Below are 22,516 nucleotides of genomic sequence, written 5' to 3' on the forward strand. Positions count from 1 at the left end.
TGTCTGCCAACTTTGTTATAGTGTATTCTCCCAAGCACTTAGTACAGTGCTCTGCAAACAGTAAGTGCTGAGTAAGTATCATTGATTGATTGATTGATGGATAGTTACATGGTTATGAAATCATACAGAGTTTCTGTCTCACGAGGGACTCAAAATCTATTTCATCAAGGAGGAAATTGAAGCTAGAGGTTAAGTGACTTGCCAAAGGTCATACAGCAGTCCCATGGCAGAGCTGAGACTAGAACACAGGTCTCTTGACTCCCAGTCCTGTGGTCTTGTCCACTAGATCTGCCTCCAACTTGTAGCAAATTGTGTCAAATTTGGTCTCTGTATTTTGCGAAGTATGTGGAAATTCAGGAGAGGAAAACAGTAATTGTTTAGCTAAAAATTGGTCCTAGGGAAAAAAGTTATGGAGAGTTATGAAAATGGGAGATGCTTTCCTTGGAGGAGAGAAGACTGAGGACTGATTTAGTAATGAGTTTGAAGTAGATGACAGATTTTTATGAAATTGTTCACCAAGTCCATCACTGAACAAGGGGAAATGAGCTTTAATTGCAGAACAAAGAATTTGGTTAAACAGAAGCAGTATGGCCTAGTGGATTAAGCAAGGGCCTGGGAGGCCGAGGACCTGGGTTCTAATTCCACCACCTGCCACTTGTCTGCTGTGTGAAACTTGGGCAAGTTGCTTAACTTCTCTGTGCCTCAGTTCCTTCATCTGAAAAATGGGGATTAAGACCATAAGCTCCATGTTGGACATGGACTGTGTCCAAATGATTAGCTGGTATCTACCTCAGTCCTTAGTACAGTGCCTGTCACATAGCACACAACAAATATCATAAAAAAGAACAGGCTACTGAAGGTGTTTTTAAAAGAGAATAGAAAACCATCTGTCTTGGATAGTTTAGTTTCATCACCTGCCTGAAGGCCAAGGTTAAGCTAAAAGATCCCTTGGGGCTAAAACATCCCACCTTTTGCAGTGCAGCACCAAGGACATTGGCACGGTTTTCATCCTCTTTGGGTAAATTTGGTTGGGTCTTGGGATTCTTTATAGTTAGTCACCAGTATGTCATGCCAGAAAATGCACTAGTTGAGAGGGTAGGCTTAAATGAGTTTGGAAAACTACCTTCTGTACAAAAACCACTTCTCCATTAGAAAAAAAAGAGTGCTCTGGTGGCTGCTGGGTAATACGAATGTTATTGGAGGGAAGAAAATGTGAAAGGCTCTGAACTTTTTCAGGGTGGCAAGGGAGAAGAGACACGGATGAGTTTAAAGATGTGATCACTGGAGGAAATAGATGGGATTAACAAGAAGCTCATAAAAATGTAGAGAAGCATTGGACTTCTGTACTTTGCTTGACTGAAGATGCTCCTTGGAATTTTTCAAAACTGGACCAATTTAAAAAGTCTCATACTTAATCCTTTTGCTAAAGGTGTTTTCCTTAACGCTTGTGTAAGATACTAAAGCAAAGACACGAAGGGATGAGAAGCAGATGGACCATGGATTACTGTTCATTTTTGAACTGGGGTCTTGCTGTTTTTTCCACTGTCCAAATTCATTCATTCATTCAATCGTATTTATTGAGTACTTGCTGTGTGCAGAGCACTGTACTGAGGCTTGGAAAGTACAATTCTTTCAATTACAGTTGAAATTGTAATTGAATTGTAATTGAATTGTGAATTGAATTACAGTTGCAATTCATTGCAAATGTGTCTTTGTGGTCCAGTTTTGTTTTACTGGTCAGTCAAGGGTAACCCTTAAAAAGAGCCCATTGGATGTAATTTTATTTACTGGATGTCTTTTTTGGTCTTTAAAGTTCTAAAAATATACTTCCTTAGAGTCTCAATTATCTACAGGTACAGGATGTTCAAGTTAAGAGATGACCTGGGTGGAGGCAATTAAGTTACTGAGCAGCTATAATCATGACATACAAGCTTAGTTAATATGTTTTTGACTTACAAGAATGCATGTTTTCTCCTGAAAGTCTTTTTCCTCCTTAATTTGGTCTACCAAACTGTGTAGGTAGGCAGGGCTATCCTTTTTTTTTAACCTCTTTTCCTTTCCATTCTCATGATTTCAGAATCAGGGTTACTTCTGGTGAACACAGCTTAGTGGATAGAGCATGGGCCTGGACATCAGAAGGACATGGATTCTAATCCCAGCTCTGCCACATGTCTGCTGTGTGACCTTGGACAAGTCACTTAACTTCTCAGGGCCTAAATTTCCTCATCTGTAAAATGAAGATTAAGACTGTGAGCCCCATGTGAGGCAGGGACTGTGTCCAACCTGCTTAACCTTTATCTACCCCAGCACTTAGAATAGTGCTTGGCACATAGTAAGTGCAAAACAAGTACAATAATTATTAATTATTAGTCAGCCATTCATTATTTAGTCTCCTTACGTTTAGCAAGCTTCAGGTATTAAGTACTCAGTCATCTACAGATTTGACTGCAGTGACCCATAAAATTTAATCACTCAACCCACTGGATGTAATCCCATTTGCCAAACAATTCTGGCTTCAGGACACAGTGTGCTTCTCATCTGAAAATGCCAACGCCCTTTTTGAAGTTAGGGAGGTCTTTCAAAAATCCTTCTGTTAAAAAAAGTCAATCAATCAATGGCAATTACTGAGTGCTTATTAGAGAAGCAGCATGGCTCAGTGGAAAGAGCATGGGCTTGAGAATCAGAGGTCATGGGTTCTAATCCTGGCTCCACCACTTGTTAGCTGTATGACTTTTGGCAAGTCACTTAACTTCTCTGTGCCTCAGTTACCTCATCTGTAAAATGGGGATTAATACTGTGAGCACTGCATTGGACAACCTGATCACCTTGTATCCACCCCAGCACTTAGAACAGTGCTTTGCACCTAGTAAGCACTTAACAAATGCCATTATTATTGTTACTATGTTTAGGGAACTGTACTAAGTGGTTGGGAGAGTACACTACAACAGACATAACAGACATGTTCCCTGCCCACAGTGAGTTTAAGGCATAGAAGGGAAGACAGACATTAATGTAAACAAGTAATTTATAATATATAATTTAAATGAACTGAGAATCCTGGAAAAGCCGGCCCATCTGGAACCCCGGGGACATCAAACTCCCTCTTGTATATGCCCCTAACCTCAACTTGGAAGAAGGAGGGAAAGTCAATTCTTCACAGCCAGGCCATTATGACTTTCCTTGGTTGAATTAGGCTTTGATAAATTTCCCAAAAATGTGTGACCAAATGACTAAAAGTTAATACCGCATCAATCTGACAGTGATCAGTTTCAAATACAGGTTCCCATCAAAACCACCTGCCAAGCTGAATCGTTTGCAGATAGGGTTAATCGCTCAATCACCAGCCAAAGAGCTTTGCTCCTAACCTCAGCCTTACCCAAAGAACTTGGAGAGGGGGAGTGAGGAAGGGTGGGTGTGTGTGTGTAGGGGGGGAGCAGATCCCCAGTGCCCCAGTCAAAAAGCCCATTGTCACAAACCTTCCCAGAATTCTAATTAATCAATCAATCAATCAATCAATTGTATTTATTGAGTGCTTACTGTGTGCAGAGCACTGTACTAAGCGCTTGGGAAGTACAAGTTGGCAACATATAGAGACGGTCCCTACCCAACAGTGGGCTCACAGTCTAGAAGGGGGAGACAGAGAACAAAACCAAATATATTAACAAAATAAAATAAATAGAATAGATATGTACAAGTAAAATAAATAGAGTAATAAATATGTACAAACATATATACATATATACAGGTGCTGTGGGGAAGGAAGGAGGTAAGGCGGGGGATGGAGAGGGGGAGGAGGCTGAGAGGAAGGAGGGGGCTCAGTCTGGGAAGGCCTCCTGGAGGAGGTGAGCTCTCAGTAGGGCCTTGAAGGGAGGAAGAGAGCTAGCTTGGCGGTTGTGGGGAGGGAGGGCATTCCAGGCCATTGGGATGACGTGGGCCGGGGGTCGGCAGCCGTACAGGCGAGGACGAGGCACGGTGAGGAGATTAGCGGCAGAGAAGCGGAGAGTGCGGGCTGGGCTGTAGAAGGAGAGAAGGGAGGTGAGGTAGGAGGGGGCGAGGTGATGGAGAGTCTTGAAGCTGAGGGTGAGGAGTTTCTGCCTGATGTGCAGGTTGATTGGTAGCCACTGGAGATTTTTGAGGAGGGGAGTAACATGCCCAGAGCGTTTCTGGACAAAGACAATCCGGGCAGCGGCGTGAAGTATGGATTGAAGTGGGGAGAGACATGAGGATGGGAGATCGGAAAGGAGGCTGATACAGTAGTCCAGATGGGATAGGATGAGAGCTTGAACGAGCAGGGTAGTGGTTTGGATGGAGAGGAAAGGGCGGATCTTAGCAATTTTGCGGAGCTGAGACCGGCAGGATTTGGTGACGGCTTGGATGTGAGGGGTGAACGAGAGAGCGGAGTCGAGGATGACACCAAGGTTGCGGGCTTGTGATACGGGAAGGATGGTAGTGCCGTCAACAGTGATGGGAAAGTCAGGGAGAGGGCAGGGTTGGATGGAGGGTTAATTGTTGGATGGAGTTGCCTCTTGCTACACAAAGTGGAAGGAGGAGAGAGTCTGTCCTGGGCATCAGGTAACCCTCTCTGGTTCCAGAGCCCTGGTAGCATGGATACTCCTGACTGCTTTGTTCAATTAAAGATTCTCAATTGCTTCTGTGTTTTCACATCTATTTTGGAAGTTGTGATATAGGATTTATTATTGGTTAGTCATGTCCCTAAAAATTGACTGAAACACAACAAAATAATAATAATAATAATAGTAATGGTATTTGTTAAGTGCTGATTATGTGCCAGGCACTGTACTAAGCATTGGGGATACTAGGGAAGCAGCGTGGCCTAGTGGATAGAGCACAACTTAGAAATCAGAAAGACTTGGGTTCTACTCCTGGCTCCACCACCATCTGCAGTGTGACCTTGGGCAGGTCACTTAACTTCTCTGGGCCTCAGTTACCTCATCTGTCAAATGGGGATTAAGATTCTGAGCCCCATGTGGGACAGGGACTGTGTCTGACCTGTTTAGCTTGTATCTACCCCAAAGCTTAGAACTGTACTTGACACAAAGTAAGGGCTTAACAAATATCATCATTATTACTATTATGATTATTAACTAGCTTCCTGTTTTCTCTTTTCTTCTCTCTTTCTCCACCCCACACATCCTCACGCCCACACACAGACACGTCAGCCCTGCATGTCTAGTGAGACAAAAGGACTCAATGCATACACACATAGTGCTTCCACTAGAAGATCTCAGGGGATCACATATATCATACATATAAATGTTATATTCATATTACATGTAGTCATTAACTGGCTTATTTGTGACAAGAGGTTTGAAAATTTTGTATGTTTTGTTCCTGCTAAAAGAGACTAACGGTCTGTCCTGAGGGTAAGCTATCAGTCCGCAGTCCATGGGTGGTTGTGGAGAGGGAATTTTATTATGCCTAAAGAGCAAATCAGGTGTTATTTCTATGATTCACATGATGGTATAACTATCTGCCCAGTTTCTCATCCAGAAAATAATCACTTATCACTTATGAGCTTATTATTTTTCATTCCCAAAACTCTCCTTTTGCACGAAACCCAAGTGATCTGACTGAGGGTATGGCAACAAGATCCACAAAGTTCCCACTGGAATGAAGCAACTTGTGGAAAGTTGACAGTTGATACGCAGCCCAGCCCCATAGTACTTGTGTACAGACTGTATACCCTACTATTTCCCATGTCTGTAATCTATTTTAGTGTGTTTCCCCCTGTAGACTATTTGTTCTTTGTGAACAGGGATCACATTTGCCAACTCTATTGTATTGTACTTTCCTAAGTGCTCAGCCAGTATTCTGCACATAATAATTGCTCAATAAATACCATTGATTGATTTATTCCCTATAATGAGGAGGCCAGTGCATGGAATATTCACTCTTGGACACATGCCCACAGTACTAGGCAGCTTCAATAAGCCCAGCCATTTTAGTAGATGCCTTCGTTGTTTCCCCTTTGCTCTGCTTTTTGGTCATACTGGGACATTTGGGTCCCAGCCCCTCATGGCTCAGAAAAAAATGTCTGGCTATTATAAAAGTCTCCATTATAGACCCACAGGGAATTTCTGGAGACCCCAGTGTTCTCCAGATTCCCAGAAACCCATTCAATCCTCTTCCAGGGAGTGAGGGTACATCAGGTTGTGAGGAGGAGAGAGGGGAGGATTACACTGTCAAGTCCCAAGGCACGGGCTAGGACACAGGGCTTTGAAAGAGAGAACAACGTCTTTGGAGTCTTGATGGACCCTTAGAATATCACTCCATGATCTCCAGTAGTGGCAGAAGTCCACTCCATCTCCATTCTTCCATTTAGCTTCCAGACCTATTCACCACAGGATCCTCCATTGAAATAAGCCATTATAATGATACCTTGTCTCAGTTCTCCAGCACCTTCTATGAACCCCTCCATATCTCATTAACTTTCTGCAAAACACACACATACACTCTCTCTCTCTCTCTCTCTCTTTCTCTCTCTCTCTCTCTTTTCCCTTCCTGCTCCTCCCCTCCTTTGACTCCGTTCTGTTCCTCTCCATTAACAAAATGACAGCAAATTCAATAGCTGCTCATTTTGGGATCACCAGGCTATCAGATTCTTGACATAACTCTGTTACTACCAGTTAGTGCGCAGGCCTTAATGAACACAATTTAAGGCCGCATCTTTTGAATAACCTTGTTTGCTTAAAGGTTGACAGAAGGCAGATTGCCATTCAGTACCTGATGGATCTAATTAAACTCAGTTTTGTATTCACCATAGAGAGCAGAGGCGAGGAGAGAAGGGAGTAGAGATTTGGAATTTAATTTGTCTTAAAGGGCACAAGGTTGCATTGCAGGAAATATCTTCAGAGTATTGGCAAAGGGTTTGAAGAGTAGGTCCTTGGAAGACCATTTTATCCCATGCCCTTTGATGTCTCTGGGATCCTTAGATCTGGAGTAAGCTGTTGGTCCTGCACTTACTATCCATTTTGAAGAATTCCCCAGGCAATTCCAAAGCAATCTTTGGCAGGTTGAGAATGTTCTATAGAGCTAGGGGAAATATTGAGTACTTGTCCATAAAGGTGAGAGTAGATGACAGTAGTCCATTTCTTGAGTGGTGAGCACTAGTCCAATGCCAGTGTTTGTTGACAAAGTCTTTGGGGAGGGAACTGGCTTGCAGGAACTGTTGATTAATTCAGAAACTGACTGGAATTTAGCTTGTAAGTAGACCCATTGTTGATTCCTCTCCTGTCATCAAACAGTAGTATTTACTGATGACCTATTGTGTGCAGAGCACTTAACTAAGTGCTGGGATGAGTATAACAGATGAGTTTCAGTAGAGTTAAAGAAGGCTCTTCTGTCCATGAAGATTATTGAACAGTGTTCTGAGAAGGGCTGTGACATCATCCTTCTTGAAAACCCTTTTAAAGTTTTTATCTCTGGCTGTAGCTGGAAGGCATCCCTGAAAGTTGGAGGATTGAACCAGACAGTCTCCTGAGGTTACTTCCCGCTCTAGTTTGGATTGGTGATTTGGGTCTGGGAAGGTTGCTTTCTGTCACCCGTGATGGACAGCATCAAATGACAGAAGGCACGGAGAGCAGGGCTTTGACTTTGTTACTTTCTAACCTCTCCATAAGTACAGAGCACTAAGTCTTCTTTCACATCTTTGGTCACAGTGGCCACGCTAACTGCAGAAATGAGTGTGGAGGGAGTGCAGGGACAGGAGGAAAGGAGCACTAACTGCACACGTCCCAATTGGGAGAATGAGAAGAAGAAAAGCCCAGAGTAGACACTTTAATTGAAAGATGGAACCCAGAATCGCTGATAAAGGGAGGGGAAGCTCAGAGATGCTGGTGGGGTAAAAGAGGAGGGGCAGAAACTACCGAGAGAAAGGCAAAACAGAGTCAAAAAACAGGAGTGCCAGTGGGTGGCTAGTGAGAAGGACCAGAAAATGAGATCTGGTGGGTTTTTAGCGAGTCATGAGAAGCAGCATTGCCTAATGGAGAGAGCATGGACCTGGAAGACATAAGAACTTGGGTTCTAATCCAAGCTCCACCCCTTGCCTGCTGTGGGACCTTGGGCAAGTCACTTCACTTCTCTGGGCCTCAATTAAATCATCTGTAAAATAGGAATTAAGATTGTGAGCCCTATACAGGACAGAGACTATTCAACCTGAAAAATCTATACTACACCAGCCCTTAGTACAGTGCCTAGCACATAGTGATCTCTTAACAAATACCATAAAAAAGAAAAAAAAATCAAGTACATTATAATCAATCATACTTACTGAATGAATACTAAGGGCAGGCCACTATACTAAGCACATGGGAGAATACAACGCAAGAGACACATTCCCTGCCCACAATGAGCCAGAGTCTATATGTTCCTTTTCACTTTCCTTGACTCTTTGAAATCCTATTGAAAATTAATACTGGAAACAATAGTATTTTTAATGAAAGAACTAAACATGACCCACCCAGACAGGTGGGTATGGGCATTTCACAGACTCTCTCAGGACTCTATTCCAATGCTGGACTTGCCCTCATTGTAAAGAAGTCAATCTTCCCACAGTATTTCCTGTTTTAGTTTCTGGAATATGCCAGCGATACAGGTGAAGAGGTTTTATTTTGGCATGGGGAAAACAAACTAGGGATGAAAGTGTCTCTTTTCTCAGCATTCATATTCCCATGACAGTCCCCAGTTTCCAAGCTGGTGAATTACAAAGCTATCCATCGCTGATAGCTACTTATTTTTTTGTTTTGTTTTGTTTTTAGATTTCCAGAGATTCCCTTATGAGCTTGCCCATATAATTTAACACTCTGAAGCCCAAAATACTTTCTCGTTTCAACCACATTCTCTCTAGTAGTCACACAGTAAGCACTCAATACAATTGAATTAATTAATAAGCCATAATAAAGAACCAGCCAAGACAAAGTAAAGTGTATGGGTTATTACACTGCTTCTCTTGCTGCCTCTCAGAACACTCTGGCTTTTGCACCAATGGTATTATGTTGCTGATTCATCATTCACCTTGGAATCTATTAGGGATCCCAGGTCTTTTTTCCATGCCCCTCTTTTCAGCAGCTGATTCTGTAACAGCTGTTAAGCATTAGGAAATAGTAGTAGCCAATGGCAACACAATGAGGGGAGCTTTTATGCCCTTTCCCTCACTCCTCCTATCTATATCAGCTGAGCCATGAAATAGCTGATCACCAATTATGTAAAGTAGAAGAACGGAGGAGTGAAACTGGAATTTCCTCTAGTCCAAAAAAGGAGGAGAAAAAGTCAGAAGGCTATGTTGGTAACAAGGTTAGACTTTTAGGAAGTAAGAGTGTTGGTATGTTTATGTGGCCAAAGGATGTCTTGTGTTTTGGGTTCAGTTTATTGGCATAGCAGAGACAGTACCATGATAGGGAGAAATGTGGTATGGATTCAGTCAGGAGTCTGGTTGGCCTCTGATCATCATAGTTGCAGGGGAAACAAGGACATAGAGAAGGCACGTATCAGGGACTACGAGTCTGGCTTCCATTAGCTTATGAGCATCCGCTGTTTGATGTGGGCAGTTTATCTATACGTGCCTGTGCTCTGTTCCTGACCAGGCCATGGTAACAATCTCTATTCTGATCTGCAGTGTTCTGGGAAAGAGCACAGAGCACTGATATGTACTTTTATTCAGAATCATTTGCTCAGTCTTCCTGATCAGTAGTTTACACTTGTTGACATCATAGGGAGATTTTTTCCTGTTATATTTTCACAAACTCAAGGCACTATTGAACTACACATGCTTACATAAAGTGTTTAACTTACCAGGTTTTTCCCTCTCCCTCTCCCTCTCTCTCTCTCTCTTTCTCTCTCTCTCTCTTCCTCTCCTTCTCTCTCTGTCTCTTCCTCTCCTTCTCTCTCTCTTCCTCTCCCCCTCTCTCTTCCTTCTTTGGGTTTATTCACTTTACTCTCCTCCTACCTCTATCACTTTCACCACATGGCCCTATTTTCACTATTGCAATAATTAATCTCTTAGCACTGGCTGGAGATGTAAGAAAATCTGAATCCAGTGCAAAACTGTGAACATAAGTCCATCAAGGAGGAAAGCACAAAGCTGAGCCTCAGAGATTTCAGCAGTCAAATATGACCTCATTCCTTTCCCCTTTTTTCCTTTCCTGTTGAAATTTACCTTTTCCCGATAGCCAGCATTTATTCCCTTCCCAAAGTCTTGAAATTGTAGAATCCAGGATTCCTTTCCTTGGAATTTGGCAGCAGCCTGAGAGGGTGGAATGTAGGAAGTGTCTTACTTGTGATGGGCCTTATGAGGAGGGGAGTTGGGGCAGAAGGAAATATTGCTTTCCAGGGTTTGGGGGTTCCTAGCAGTTTGGTCTTCTGTTGGGGAGTTTGTGGGCCATGGTTATATGAAGCTTGTCTTTCCCTCTTCTCCTTGGTCAAGATTTCCAGGGCATTCAATGTGAGCCTTGAGCATTCCTGTTCTTTCTGTATAACTGTTGCCCAAGTGATCCAGAAACAGAGTACATTTCTCTTTACTTTAAAGGGGGAGCTTTCATGAGATGGTACACAGAGTAATCCTCCTGTCAAAAGAGAATCAAACTTTTTTACTAAAGGCTTTGGGGAGAAAACAATTTATCAGTCAGTGGTATTTATTGAGAACTTACTGTGTGTAGAGCACTGTACTAAGTAGTTGGGAGAGTTCAGTACAACAGTAATATAAGGGGAAGCAGCATAGCCTAGCGGACAGAGTACGAGCATGGGAGTAAGAAAGACCTGGGTTCTAATCCCAGTTCTGCTGCTTGTCTGCGGTGTGACCTTGGGCAAGTCATTTCACTTTTGTGCCTCAGTTACTTCATCTATAAAACAGGGATTAAGACTGTGAACCCAATATAGAACAGGGACTGAGTCTAACCTGATTAGCTTGTATCTACCCCAGCACTAGTACAGTGCCTGGCACATAGCATTTGGCAAATACCATTAAAAAAATCGAGTTAGTAGATTCAATCCCTGCCCACAAGGGACTTGCAGTCTAAAATACTGGAGAGCAGAATGGTTCCTTTCCCTCTTAAGGTTTTTTTTTTTTCTTAAAAATAGTGAGATGGAGCTGCCTTCATTACACTCTCACATCTTGTCCTTTTCCCAGTCATCCTTGTCTCTTTGGCCCATCCTGCTCTGCTCTGAAATCTTTGAGGAGCTCTGATGCAGCAAGTGAAATAAGATCAGTTAGCAAGACCAGTTTAATTCATTCGGTATTGTTTATTGAGTACCTCTGGTCCCTTTGTATTGTACTGAAACACTTGCCCCCTTCTTTCTTCCTTCTCTAACTGCTGTCTTCAACTAAACTCTTCAATGGCTTCTTCCCTATTGCTTTCCAACATGCTCATGTATGCAGTATCCTAAGAAAAAGAAACTCTCCCTTATTCCCACAGTTCCCTCCAGTTATCGTGCCATCACTTTCCTACCACTCCTCTCCAAACTCCTCGAGTGAGTTGTCTACTCAGACTGCCTCCACTTCCTCTCCTTTGATTCTCTCCTCAACTCCCTCCAACCTGTTTTCTGTCCCCTTCACTCCATGGACACTGCTCTGTCAAAGGCCACCAATGAGCTGCTTCTTGCTAAATCCCATGGTCTCTACTCCATCCTAATCCTCCTCAGCCCCCTCAGCTGCTTTCAGCACTGGACCATCCCTTCCTCCTGAAAACATTAACCAACCTTGGTTTCACTGATACTGTCCTCATCTGGTTCTATATCTCTAGCTGTTTATTCTCAATCTTTCACGGGTTCCTTCTCTGACTCACACACCCTAACTGTGGGAGTCCCTGAAGGTTCAGTTCTGGGTCTTCGTCTATTCTCCATCTACACCCACTTATTTGGAGAACTCATTCAACTACCAAAGCTTCATCTACCATTTCTATGCAGATGATTCCCAAATCTACATCTCTAACCCTGATCTCTCTCATCTTCTACAGCCTCGTATTTCCTCCTGCATTTAGGACACCTCTACTTGGGTGTCCCATGGACACCACAAACCTAACATACCCAAAACCTGTCCTCCCCATCACTGTCCCATCACTGTAGACAACACCGCCAACCATTTGTAACCTTGGCATTATCCTTGTCTCATCAATCTCATTTAACCCACATATTCAGCTCACATATTCAGTGTCACCAAATTCTGTCAGTTCTACCTTGACAACATTGCTAAATTCCTCCCTTTTCTCTCAATCCAAACTGCTATAACTCTGATCCAAGCACTTATCCTATCCCTGCTTGACTACTGATCAGCCTCCTTGCTGTTACCTCTGACTTCTGTCTCTCCCCACTTCAGTCCATACTTCACTCTTCTGCCCAGATCATTTTTCTACACATCCATTCAGGTCGTGTTTCCCCACTCCTCAAGAACCTTCAGTGATTGCCCATGCACCTCTGTATCAAACAGAAATTCCTGACCATTGGCTTTAAAATACTCAACCAGCTTGCTCCCTCCTATCCTACCTCATTGATTTCCTATTCCTACTCAGCAAGTTCTCTCCTTTAACACCTACCAACTCACAGTACTTCGATCCCATCTGTCTCTCACCTGGAACCCCCTCTCCCTTCATATCCCCCAGATAATCACTCTCCCCCCTTCCAAGCCTTATTAAAATCACATCTCCTCCGAGAGGCCTTCCCCGACCAAGCCCTCATTTCCTCTACTCCCTCCCTTTTTTGCATCACTTATCCACTTGGATTTGTATCTTTTTATTCACCCCACCCTCAGCCTTACAGCACTTATGTACTTATCCATAATTCATTTTAATGTCTTTCTCTCCCTTTAGGCTGTAAGGTCCTTGTGAGCAGGGAACAAACATATCTACCAACTGTATTACATTTTACTTTCCCAAGTGCTAAGTAGTGCAGCGTGGCTCAGTGGAAAGAGCACGGGCTTTGGAGTCAGAGGTCATGGGTTCAAATCCCGGCTCTGCCAATTGCCAGCTTTGTGACTTTGGGCAAGTCACTTAACTTCTCTGTGCCTCAGTTACCTCATCTGTAAAATGGGGATTGACTGTGAGCCCCCCGTCAGACAACCTGATCACCTTGTAACCTCCCCAATGCTTAGAATAGTGCTTTGCACATAGTAAGTGTTTAATAAATGCCATTATTATTATTATTGTTATTATTATTACTGAGAAGCAGTGTGGCTTAGTGGAAAGAGTATGGGCTTGGGAGTCAGAGGTTGTGGATTCTAATTCTGGCTCCACCATTTATCAGCTGAGTGACTTTGGGAAAGTCACTTAACTTCTCTGTGCCTCAGTTACCTCATCTGTAAAATGGGGATTAAGACTGTAGTCCCACGTGGGACAGCCTGATTACCTTGTATCTACCCCAGCACTTAGAACAGTGCTTGGCACATAGTAAGTGCTTAACAAATACCATTATTATTATTATCACAGAGCTCTGCACACAGTCAGGGCTCAATAAATATGATACCGAAGTGAGTACAACACCAGTGTAAGGCACAGTCTCCACCCTCAAGGAGCTTGGAATCTAATGTTCACCAGCCTTTAGTGAACATGAGGAGCAAAATTTCCCAAGTAGGAGGAAGCAGAGATAGGCCAGAGCCCATCATACAAGTACTCTAATGTATAATGTGTACTTAATACATTATATTATTTAAAATAGACATAAATTAATATAATATGATAAATGCAATTGATTGATACTCTCTTGGAGGCTGACACCAACCCTCTATCAATCAATCAATCAATCAATCGTATTTATTGAGCGCTTACTATGTGCAGAGCACTGTACTAAGCGCTTGGGAAGTACAAATTGGCATCACATAGAGACAGTCCCTACCCAACAGTGGGCTCACAGTCTAAAAGGGGGAGACAGAGAACTGAACCAAACATACCAACAAAATAAAATAAGTAGGATAGAAATGTACAAGTAAAATAAATAAATAAATAAATAGAGTAATAAATATGTACAACCATATATACATATATACAGGTGCTGTGGGGAAGGGAAGGAGGTAAGACGGGGGGATGGAGAGGGGGACGAGGGGGAGAGGAAAGAAGGGGCTCAGTCTGGGAAGGCCTCCTGGAGGAGGTGAGCTCTCAGCAGGGCCTTGAAGGGAGGAAGAGAGCTAGCTTGGCGGATGGGCAGAGGGAGGGCATTCCAGGCCCGGGGGATGACGTGGGCCGGGGGTCGATGGCGGGACAGGCGAGAGCGAGGTACAGTGAGGAGATTAGTGGTGGAGGAGCGGAGGGTGCGGGCTGGGCAGTAGAAGGAGAGAAGGGAGGCTATGAGCTTGTTGTGGGCAGGGATTGTCTCGCTTTATTGCTGTATTGTACTTTCCTAAGTGCTTAGTACAGTGCTCTGCACACAGTAAGTGCTTAATAAATATGACTGAATGAACTCAGTGTTGGCTTTCTCAGTACAGTGAGAGCAGTGACATAGTTTTAACTCAGGAAAAACTGAGGCAGCAGTATCACTGATTCCCAATTCTTGGTTTCTATCACCCTAAGGGCTCAGAGGACTTGAGTGATGGTAATTTTCCCTTGATCTCCTGGGATATCAGGAGTTTGGAGTATTTCATCGGAGAGGTGGAAGCAGAAGTTCTTGAAAGAGAGGATGGCAGAGCTGTAAACTAAACCTAAACAGTAATATGGGGAAGCAGGATGACCTAGTGGAAAGAGCCCAGGCTTGGGAGTCAGTAGGACCTGAGTTCTATTGCTACTCCACCAGTTGTCTACAGTGTGACCTACGGCAAGTCCCTTAACTTCTCTGTGCCTCAATTTACCTCATCTGTAAAACAGGGATTGAGACTGTGAGTGTCATGTGGGACAGGGACTGTATTCAACCTTATTAGCTTGTATCTACCCCAGTGCTTAGAACAGTGCTTGACACATAGTAAGCACTTAATAAATACCACAATTAATTATAATACAGAGATACTAATAATCTCATTTATTGAGCCCTTACTAGGTGCGAAACACTGTGCTAAATTCTGGGGTAGATAAAATAAAATTAAATAAGTCATTTTCTGGGTCTTGGAGTTCAAATTCTAAGGGAGGACGGAGAAGAGGTATTTAATCCCAATTTTACAGATAAGATACCTAAGGCTGTTTACTGAAAGCTTCTTGTGGGCCAGGGAACATTTCTACCAACTCTGTTATATTGTACTCTCCCAAATGCCTAGTACATTGCTCTGCACACAGTAAGAGCCCAATCAGTCAATCAGTGGCATTTACTGAGCACTTACAGTATGCAGAGCAGTCGCAATTGCTTAAATACTGCTGATTGAATATTTGAGGCACAGAGAGTTTGAGTTGCCCAAGATCATGTGGCAGGAAATTGATGAAGAGGGACTACAACCTGGGAAATCCCAGTCCTGTGCCTTTTTCCACTAGGTCTTGTGGGATTGACCTGTTAATGCCAAATCCTCTCCTAGTTTGGAAGGATTTTTCCTATGGTGATAAATGTTGTGGAAACCTACCCTTAACTCCACAGCAGTGGAATCTTATGCCAGTCTGGTATTAGCATTTCAGAATCTCCAAAGTAAACCAATAAGAGCCTGTACCCTTTATGGGGGTCTTAAGTGTAGAGGCAGACATGAGTCTGGAACAGTTTCACCTCATTCCCTGCATTATCTTCTCTCTCTCTCTTCCTGGTAGGCTAGAGAGAGAGACAGAGAAAGATATTCTGGTAGTGATCTTCTTGATGCTGTTTTCCATTCTCAATATTTCCTCTTCTTCCAGGCCTTCAAGAATGCCCTGATGAGCTCCTACTGGTGTTCAGGGAAAGGGGATGTGATTGAGGACTGGTGCAGGTGTGATCTCAATGCCTTCGATGAAAATGGACTTCCCAACTGCAGCCCACTCCCACCTCCAGTGTATGTATTGCTCTTTTGGCAGGGTTGGAAATAGCAGGCCAACTTCCCTGGAATGCGTGTGTGGCGGTCCTTGCTAAATCTCTTAGGACAACACATGTTAATGTGTGTGTCAGCATAGGTGCCGGAGCATGGAAACCTCAGTATGTCTCTCTTTGTCGGGTGACTCTGAAGGTGATAGGCCATGGGAATGGGGCTGACATAGGGGGAAAGGGATGAAGGTCCTATGGGGTGAGAAGATTACAGGTAGATTCTGACAACCCCACACCCAGACAAAGAAGTTCTGTGCATCTTCTAGCAAGATGGGGAATTGGTACTGATCCAATCAGGCTACTGGACTCAGTGCACCAAATACCAATTATTTTCCTGAGTGCACAGCTGGCCCCCTTAGAATCTACTTAGTACTGTGCTTGGCACATAGCAAGTGCTTAACACATCAGAATTGTTACCATCCCACTTCCTTCTACTCCCTTCAGATTGCGGCTGTCCCCTGGAGTAGAGCCATCCAGCACTGTTGTCTCCCTGGAGTGGCTGGATGTCCAACCAGCGATTGGGACCAAGGTCTCCGACTACATCCTTCAGCACAAGAAGGTGGACGAATACACAGACACTGACCTCTACACAGGTAAGGGAGGAAGCTATCAAATTTGGTTCTGCCCTAGGACATAGATGCAACTTATAGCTGTGGTGAAATAGATCCTGGGAGAAGGTGACTGCAGGATGGATTATGTTTCTTTGCTGACAGGCCAGAGACATGGAGAATGGACTGAAGTCAATCTCTCATTTCCTTTACTTCCTTCACATCACCTCCAACTCAATTTTTTTTTCTCTCTCTCTCTCTTTCTCTCTCTCTCTACCTCTTTTGGTTGAGAGAGGTAATGATGGGAAGAGGATTAAGATCTCAGAGATTCTAAGAAATCATGTCTTAAAAGGCAATCATTGTGTTTTCTCAGCCAAAGAGGTTTTCACTGCCAGGATCAGGTGAAGCCTAATTCCATAAAATCTGCTGCTATACTGGAAGTGGGAAAGTAGGGCAGTATTAAAAGCCATTGACTTGTCAACAAGAAGAGAGAAAGAGTCCATCCAAAATTGGGGTGTACTCCTCCAGTGTTGGAGTGGATCCAGGTAAAGGAACTACTCCATAATGGTACTCTTATTCTTTCCCTGCACCCCAATTATGAACCCTGCATGCCCCAAGCCACAGACAGAGCTTCTACCTAGTGAACTTCCATTCACAGCTATTTTGCTTTGGCAAGGAAGTGGTATCTTGGCTGATGTGGAACAAGGCTCCCTTGAGATCATCAGAGAGGGCACCCCAAATTAATCTCCCACTCCTGAACTGCTCTCGTCAACATTAACCCAGAAATGAGTTCCACCCCAAACCCCATGCTTTGATAACTTTTTTTCTTCCTCTCAAGCTTCAGTTCTTCAGGTATCTGGACCCTCTCATAAGCCAATCCACTATGGAGAGCATTGCAGGGTGGTAGGCCTCTGGTCCTCCACTTTATGAGTTTGGAAAGGAAAGGGCTTTTCCCCCCCTCTGGCTATTTTCACATTGCTTCCCCTGATGCCAGGAAGAACCAGTCAAGGGAAGTTGTTAAAGGGAAATTGGCCATGGAGGGAGGAAGGGCCTAGAGCATTGATGTTGTTAAAAGTTGAGTTGGTTGGTGACAGGAGAGCCCTGATCACAGATGTTAAGGAGAATGGGCTGGTAAAGGGGAACCTTGAGTCTACTTTTGTCCCATTAGGCAGGAAAAGCCTGCAGCCGAAATTGAGATGATGCCCCCTTAGTCTGTCGGAATTGGCTATTACTTTCAAGGTGGGGGGCGGGAAGGGGGTGTGTGCGCGTGTGTGTGCACGTGTGCATGCTGGCAGTCCTGTAGTTTATGTGTGTATGGCTACTGGAGCATGTATCAGGAACGGAAGAGGGGAAGTGTGACTTCTTGGAGACAGTGGATTGTTGGGGGGAATAACGTATTGTCAAAGAGAGGGGAATTTGGCCCATCCCATGGGGAAAGAGAGATAACCAGAGGGAAGAGACATCTAGGAGGCTGCAGCTCTTTGGGAAATAGATGGAAGGAAATAAGTGGGGATCCTTCAGCATCTCCTGTTTCTAGTCTGGTCCCAAAGAACTGCCCATCACACCACCACCATCCTGCCCACCACCCAGTTCAGACAGAGTCACTTCCCCCAACAACTCCTCTGCAGCAGTGGCCCCCATGATTCCGATCCAGCTGTCTACTGGGCAGTTTTGTTCTTTATTTTGGAGAGACATTCCCCGATACTGAAAAGGAAACAGGAGAAAGAAAACAAAATAACAAGCAAAAGAGCTTGTTTTGGATGAAGAGTCCAGATTGCTCACACATTTGGTCAGGTGAGGCCAGAGCAGGAAAACACAGCGTTTCTCCTTTGATCTTTCTGGATTTCTGCCTGGCAGACCGAGTGCAATGCTGGGATTATTTATTTAGTCTTTTTTTTTTATGGCTGCCATCTGTTTGACACCCTATTGAACGTCTGCTGAGAATCTGTCCCCTCCCTCCTTTCCTCTCCCCTTCCCTCTCCTCCCTCAGTCCCTCCACCCCCATCCCTGACCCAGGTCCTGTCTACGTTTTCTTTTTTCGGGGGAGGGCCCCCCCCCAGCCAGTTTTGGGAAGCCATACCCCAGCCCAGCAGTGAGCGCTCTCCTTTTCCAACTGTTTTGACCAGAAACCACTCTCCTATTAGTTGTTTGCTCGCATGCTGATCATCTGTTGCCGATATTGAAAACAGACCTGCAATCTCCAGTGGGTTTGCAAGAGGGAAATGGGAAAAAGGTTTTCCCATCTTCCCACTGTCTGGACCATGATGGATATTGGTGGAGGGTGGATCACTTTCTGTAAGGGGGACAGGATTGGGGAAAAGGGACTCACTTGCTCTGGATGAGAGCTGGGAAGCAATGGGTCCCTGGAGTGGTACCACGGGGTTGGAGGCTTAGGGGGCTTCCTTGATGTTTGGGAAGGGCTGATGGTCAGGTGACTTATTCCAATAAGAAGCAAATAGAGCCGTGAGGGGATGTGCAGGCAGATGGGTTGCAGGCCCTGCAGAGGAGGATGGGATTCGGGGCTGCCTGAGGGAGATGGGGGAACAGATGGTCATATTGGCCTTGTGGGAGAGGGAGAGGCAGCAAGATCCCTGATAATTGTGCTCGGGACACCCGCAGGCCATGGCTTCCTTAATGAGGGTGGGGGCTCTGGGCAGATGTGCAGTTTATTTTCCCCTCACAGAGTTCATGGAAGTTAGAATTTTGGGAGGGGGTGCCTTTCCCTTTCCCATGTATCCAAGTGCCCAACTTGGTCATATCAGAATTCTTTGCCCCAGATCCATCCAAGAGTTCATCCTGCCAGGTTTGCATCTCTACTGACATTTGGCTCTCTGCTTGCCTTCCACCCAGTCCATAGTCACCACTAAGGGCAGCAGGGTTTGAGGTGAAGGGCCCTCCTGTTCCAATTCTCTCTTGGCCCCTGGAAGACTAAGTCCTTTCTCCCCAGCCTCCCTCACTAGTAACATCATTTCTTTCTTCTCTTTCGGGAGCTTTGGTGGGGGGTTGGCCAGCTGACTCTACCTCTTGGGTTTCTAAATGACTTGGTCCAGGGGTGTTGTGGGACAGGGCTAAGGAATTAGGAGAGCAAGAATGAATTCAGAAACCCTCTCCTGGCTTCCGCCCCATCACTCCTCCATCTTCTTATCTACAAGCCTCTCTTCCAGCCGTTTTCGAAGAGATGTTTTCTTTCTTAGTCTTCTTGCTTGAGACAGTCTGAAGCTAATGGGACTGCTCTAGAAGTGAACTTGTATGAGGAACAAACCACAGTTTCAACACATCAAGATGCATAAGACTCTGCTCTCACCAGCCAGCAGAGAAGACGACGCTGGAGCAATTACATCCAAATTGTTTATTAAAACTTGTGGAAATTACTCATAGTTCCGTGCACGATGGCTTTGTAGTTGAGTGATGCTCTTTGTTTGAGTGTGCGGGGCCCTTGCGGTCTGTGTGCTGTTGGATAAGCCACAAGATGATGTCATAGGAGAATCAGGCTCTGCATTTGGAGAGCGAGAGAGAGAGAGAGAGAGAGAAATGTGTTTTACAGGGTGAGGTACAAACTGAAATGACTATGAACATCTGGAACTGATATTAGGAGGTTTGGAAAATGTTTTCTGTCACTCCAGCGCTCTTCGGGCGAGAGGTTTTGAAAGTTAAGAGCCTCCGAAGGAAAACAGTGCTTCAAGGATTTTAATTCCCTGGGTTCTCTTTGCCACACAGCCTGCATCCCTTTCACCTTTTGACAGGGCAGTATATCCTGGGAGCTAGAGCAAGGTGCTGGAAGTGGGATTTGTAAAGCACAGCACTAGTTTATGGATGGAGGGAGGTTTTGCAAACTCCTTTGAATGTCTTTTCAAACAGGAGATGTCTTGCCATGGAGCCAGGTTTGCAAAAAGAGTGGAAGATTACTGCTGATTATTTAACCTACCCAGCCATCAAATCCAGAGGCAATCCATTAGGATTGCCTCTGGGATTTTTTTTATAGTATTTGTTAAGCATTTACTATATGCCAAGCACTATTCTAAGTGCTGGGGTAGATACAAGTTAATCAGTCTGACACAGTCCCTGTCCCACATGGACCGCACTGTCTAAGCAGGGGAGAGAAGCAGAGTGGCCTAGTGAAAAGGGGTAGAGAATGTCTGTTTATTGTTGTATTGTATTCTCCCAAGAGCTTTGTACAGTGGTCTGCATACAGTAAGCTCTCAATAAATAGGATTGAATGAAATGCCTTTAAATGAAAGAAAACTGGCATGGGAGTCAGAGGACCTGAGTTCTAATCCCAGCTCCACCCCTTGTCTGCTGTGTGACCTTGTCTCTGTGCCTCAGTTACCTCATCTATAAAATAGGGATTAAGACTCTGAGCCCCTTGTGGGCCATGGATTATGTCCAACCTGATTATATCCACTGCAGGGCTTAGTACAGTGCCTGGCACACAGTTAGTGCTTAGCAAATACCATTTTAAAAAAAGGGAGCAAACAGGTATTGAATTCCCATTTTTTTATTTGAGGAAACTGAGACACAGAGAAGTTAAATGATTTGCCCAAGATTACACAGCAGACAAGTGGCAACATGGGATTAGAATCCAGTTCCTCTGGTTCCTAGTCCTGTATTTTATCTATTAGGACACACTGTTTCCCACTGGCAGTCTGTCACTCAATCATGTGCACAACATTCTACTAAACACTTGGGAGAGCACAGAATAACATAGTTGGTAAACATATTCCCTGCCCAGAAGGAGCTTACAGTCTAGAGGGAGAAACTCAGTATAGCACCCAAACATGGAGGACCCCAAGGCTAGGCAGGTGGGTGCTTCCCCTGTTACACTGAAACATGAGGTTCAATGTGCAGAGCAGAGGGTTGCATTCATTCATTCATTCAGCCGTATTTATTGAGCACTTGTTCCTGCCCTGACTGATCCATGTGATCATTGGTGGGGTCTGCAGAATAGGTATTCTCTGGGGTTATGGCCTCCTGGTGTGCTGGCTCTGAGGCTTTTCAAATAAAAATGAGACGGGTGAGGAGAGGAATGAGAAGGAATTAGAATAAAAAGGCAATTCAAGGAACTACTGTCCTACTACAAATTTAAGAATCTGTGGGCATATCCCTGCCTTGGTTTCCCCCATCTGTGAATCAATTAATCATATTTATTGAGTGCTTACTGTGTGCAGAACACTGTATTGAGCACTTGGGAGATTACAATAATGGACACATTCCTTGTCCACAACGAGCTTATCATCTAGAGACTGTGAAATGAGATTAACGATGCTGTTGTGTCTCCAGGAGAAAGTTGCTGAATAAATATCCATTTAAATCAAACTCAACAGCTCTTGAAGGGCTAAATCAATGTTATTTCTTGAGTGCTTACTCTATGCAGAGAGAGCACAGTAGAATTGATAGACTTGATCCCTGCCCTCAAGGAGCTTGCAATCTATAGGGGGAAAGATACTAAAGGAAATTACAAAGCTTAGTGGGTAGAGCACAGGCCTGGATATCATGATCCATATTGACAGGGAACTTACAAATCTAACTGGGGAGACAGACATATGGTAATTTACAGATAACTAACAATGGTACTTAAGCCCTTAGTCTGTGTTGACCACCAAGGTAGGTACAAAATAATCAGTTTGGACACATTCCTTAATCCACAGGGGACTCACAGCTTTAAGAGGGAGGGAAAGCAAATAGAAGGAAGGGGAGCTCAAATAACAGAGCACATAAAGGGATATCCACAGAAATACTATTTGAGGGTGTGAGTGCATAAGTGCAGAGATGGTGGATGGCAGGATATCACCTGATAAGAAAAATTAGTTGGGGAAAGCTTCCTGGAGGAGGTGGGATTTCATGATGACTTTGAACATGGGGTGAGATAAGGTCTGGATAATGGGAGGGAATTCCAAGCAGAAGGATGGGTGTGACCAAGGGGTCCAAGACGGGAGACTGAGGAAGGAGGCACAATGAGTTAAGCTTTGAGAGATGGGAGAGTGTGAACTGGGGGACTAGTAGGTGAAAAGTGGATCAGTAAGGGGGGAGTGAATTGAAGGAATTCTTTAAATAAGACAATCAGT

General features: G+C 44.2%; 1 protein-coding gene across 4 annotated transcripts in view; it reads left to right on the top strand.

Annotated features, from left to right (window-relative positions):
- The window catches only part of ASTN2 (astrotactin 2), an 854,016-nt gene that overhangs the window by 631,504 nt on the left and 199,996 nt on the right, over positions 1-22,516 (top strand). For all 4 annotated transcript variants that reach the window (XM_038744812.1, XM_038744813.1, XM_038744815.1 and 1 more), the window contains 2 exons: positions 15,744-15,877; positions 16,351-16,499. In XM_038744812.1, coding sequence (XP_038600740.1) covers positions 15,744-15,877; positions 16,351-16,499 — 283 coding nt within the window. The remainder of the gene's footprint in view (positions 1-15,743; positions 15,878-16,350; positions 16,500-22,516) is intronic.

This window comes from Tachyglossus aculeatus, chromosome 4 (assembly GCF_015852505.1).
Source record: "Tachyglossus aculeatus isolate mTacAcu1 chromosome 4, mTacAcu1.pri, whole genome shotgun sequence".
NCBI lineage: Eukaryota > Metazoa > Chordata > Mammalia > Monotremata > Tachyglossidae > Tachyglossus > Tachyglossus aculeatus.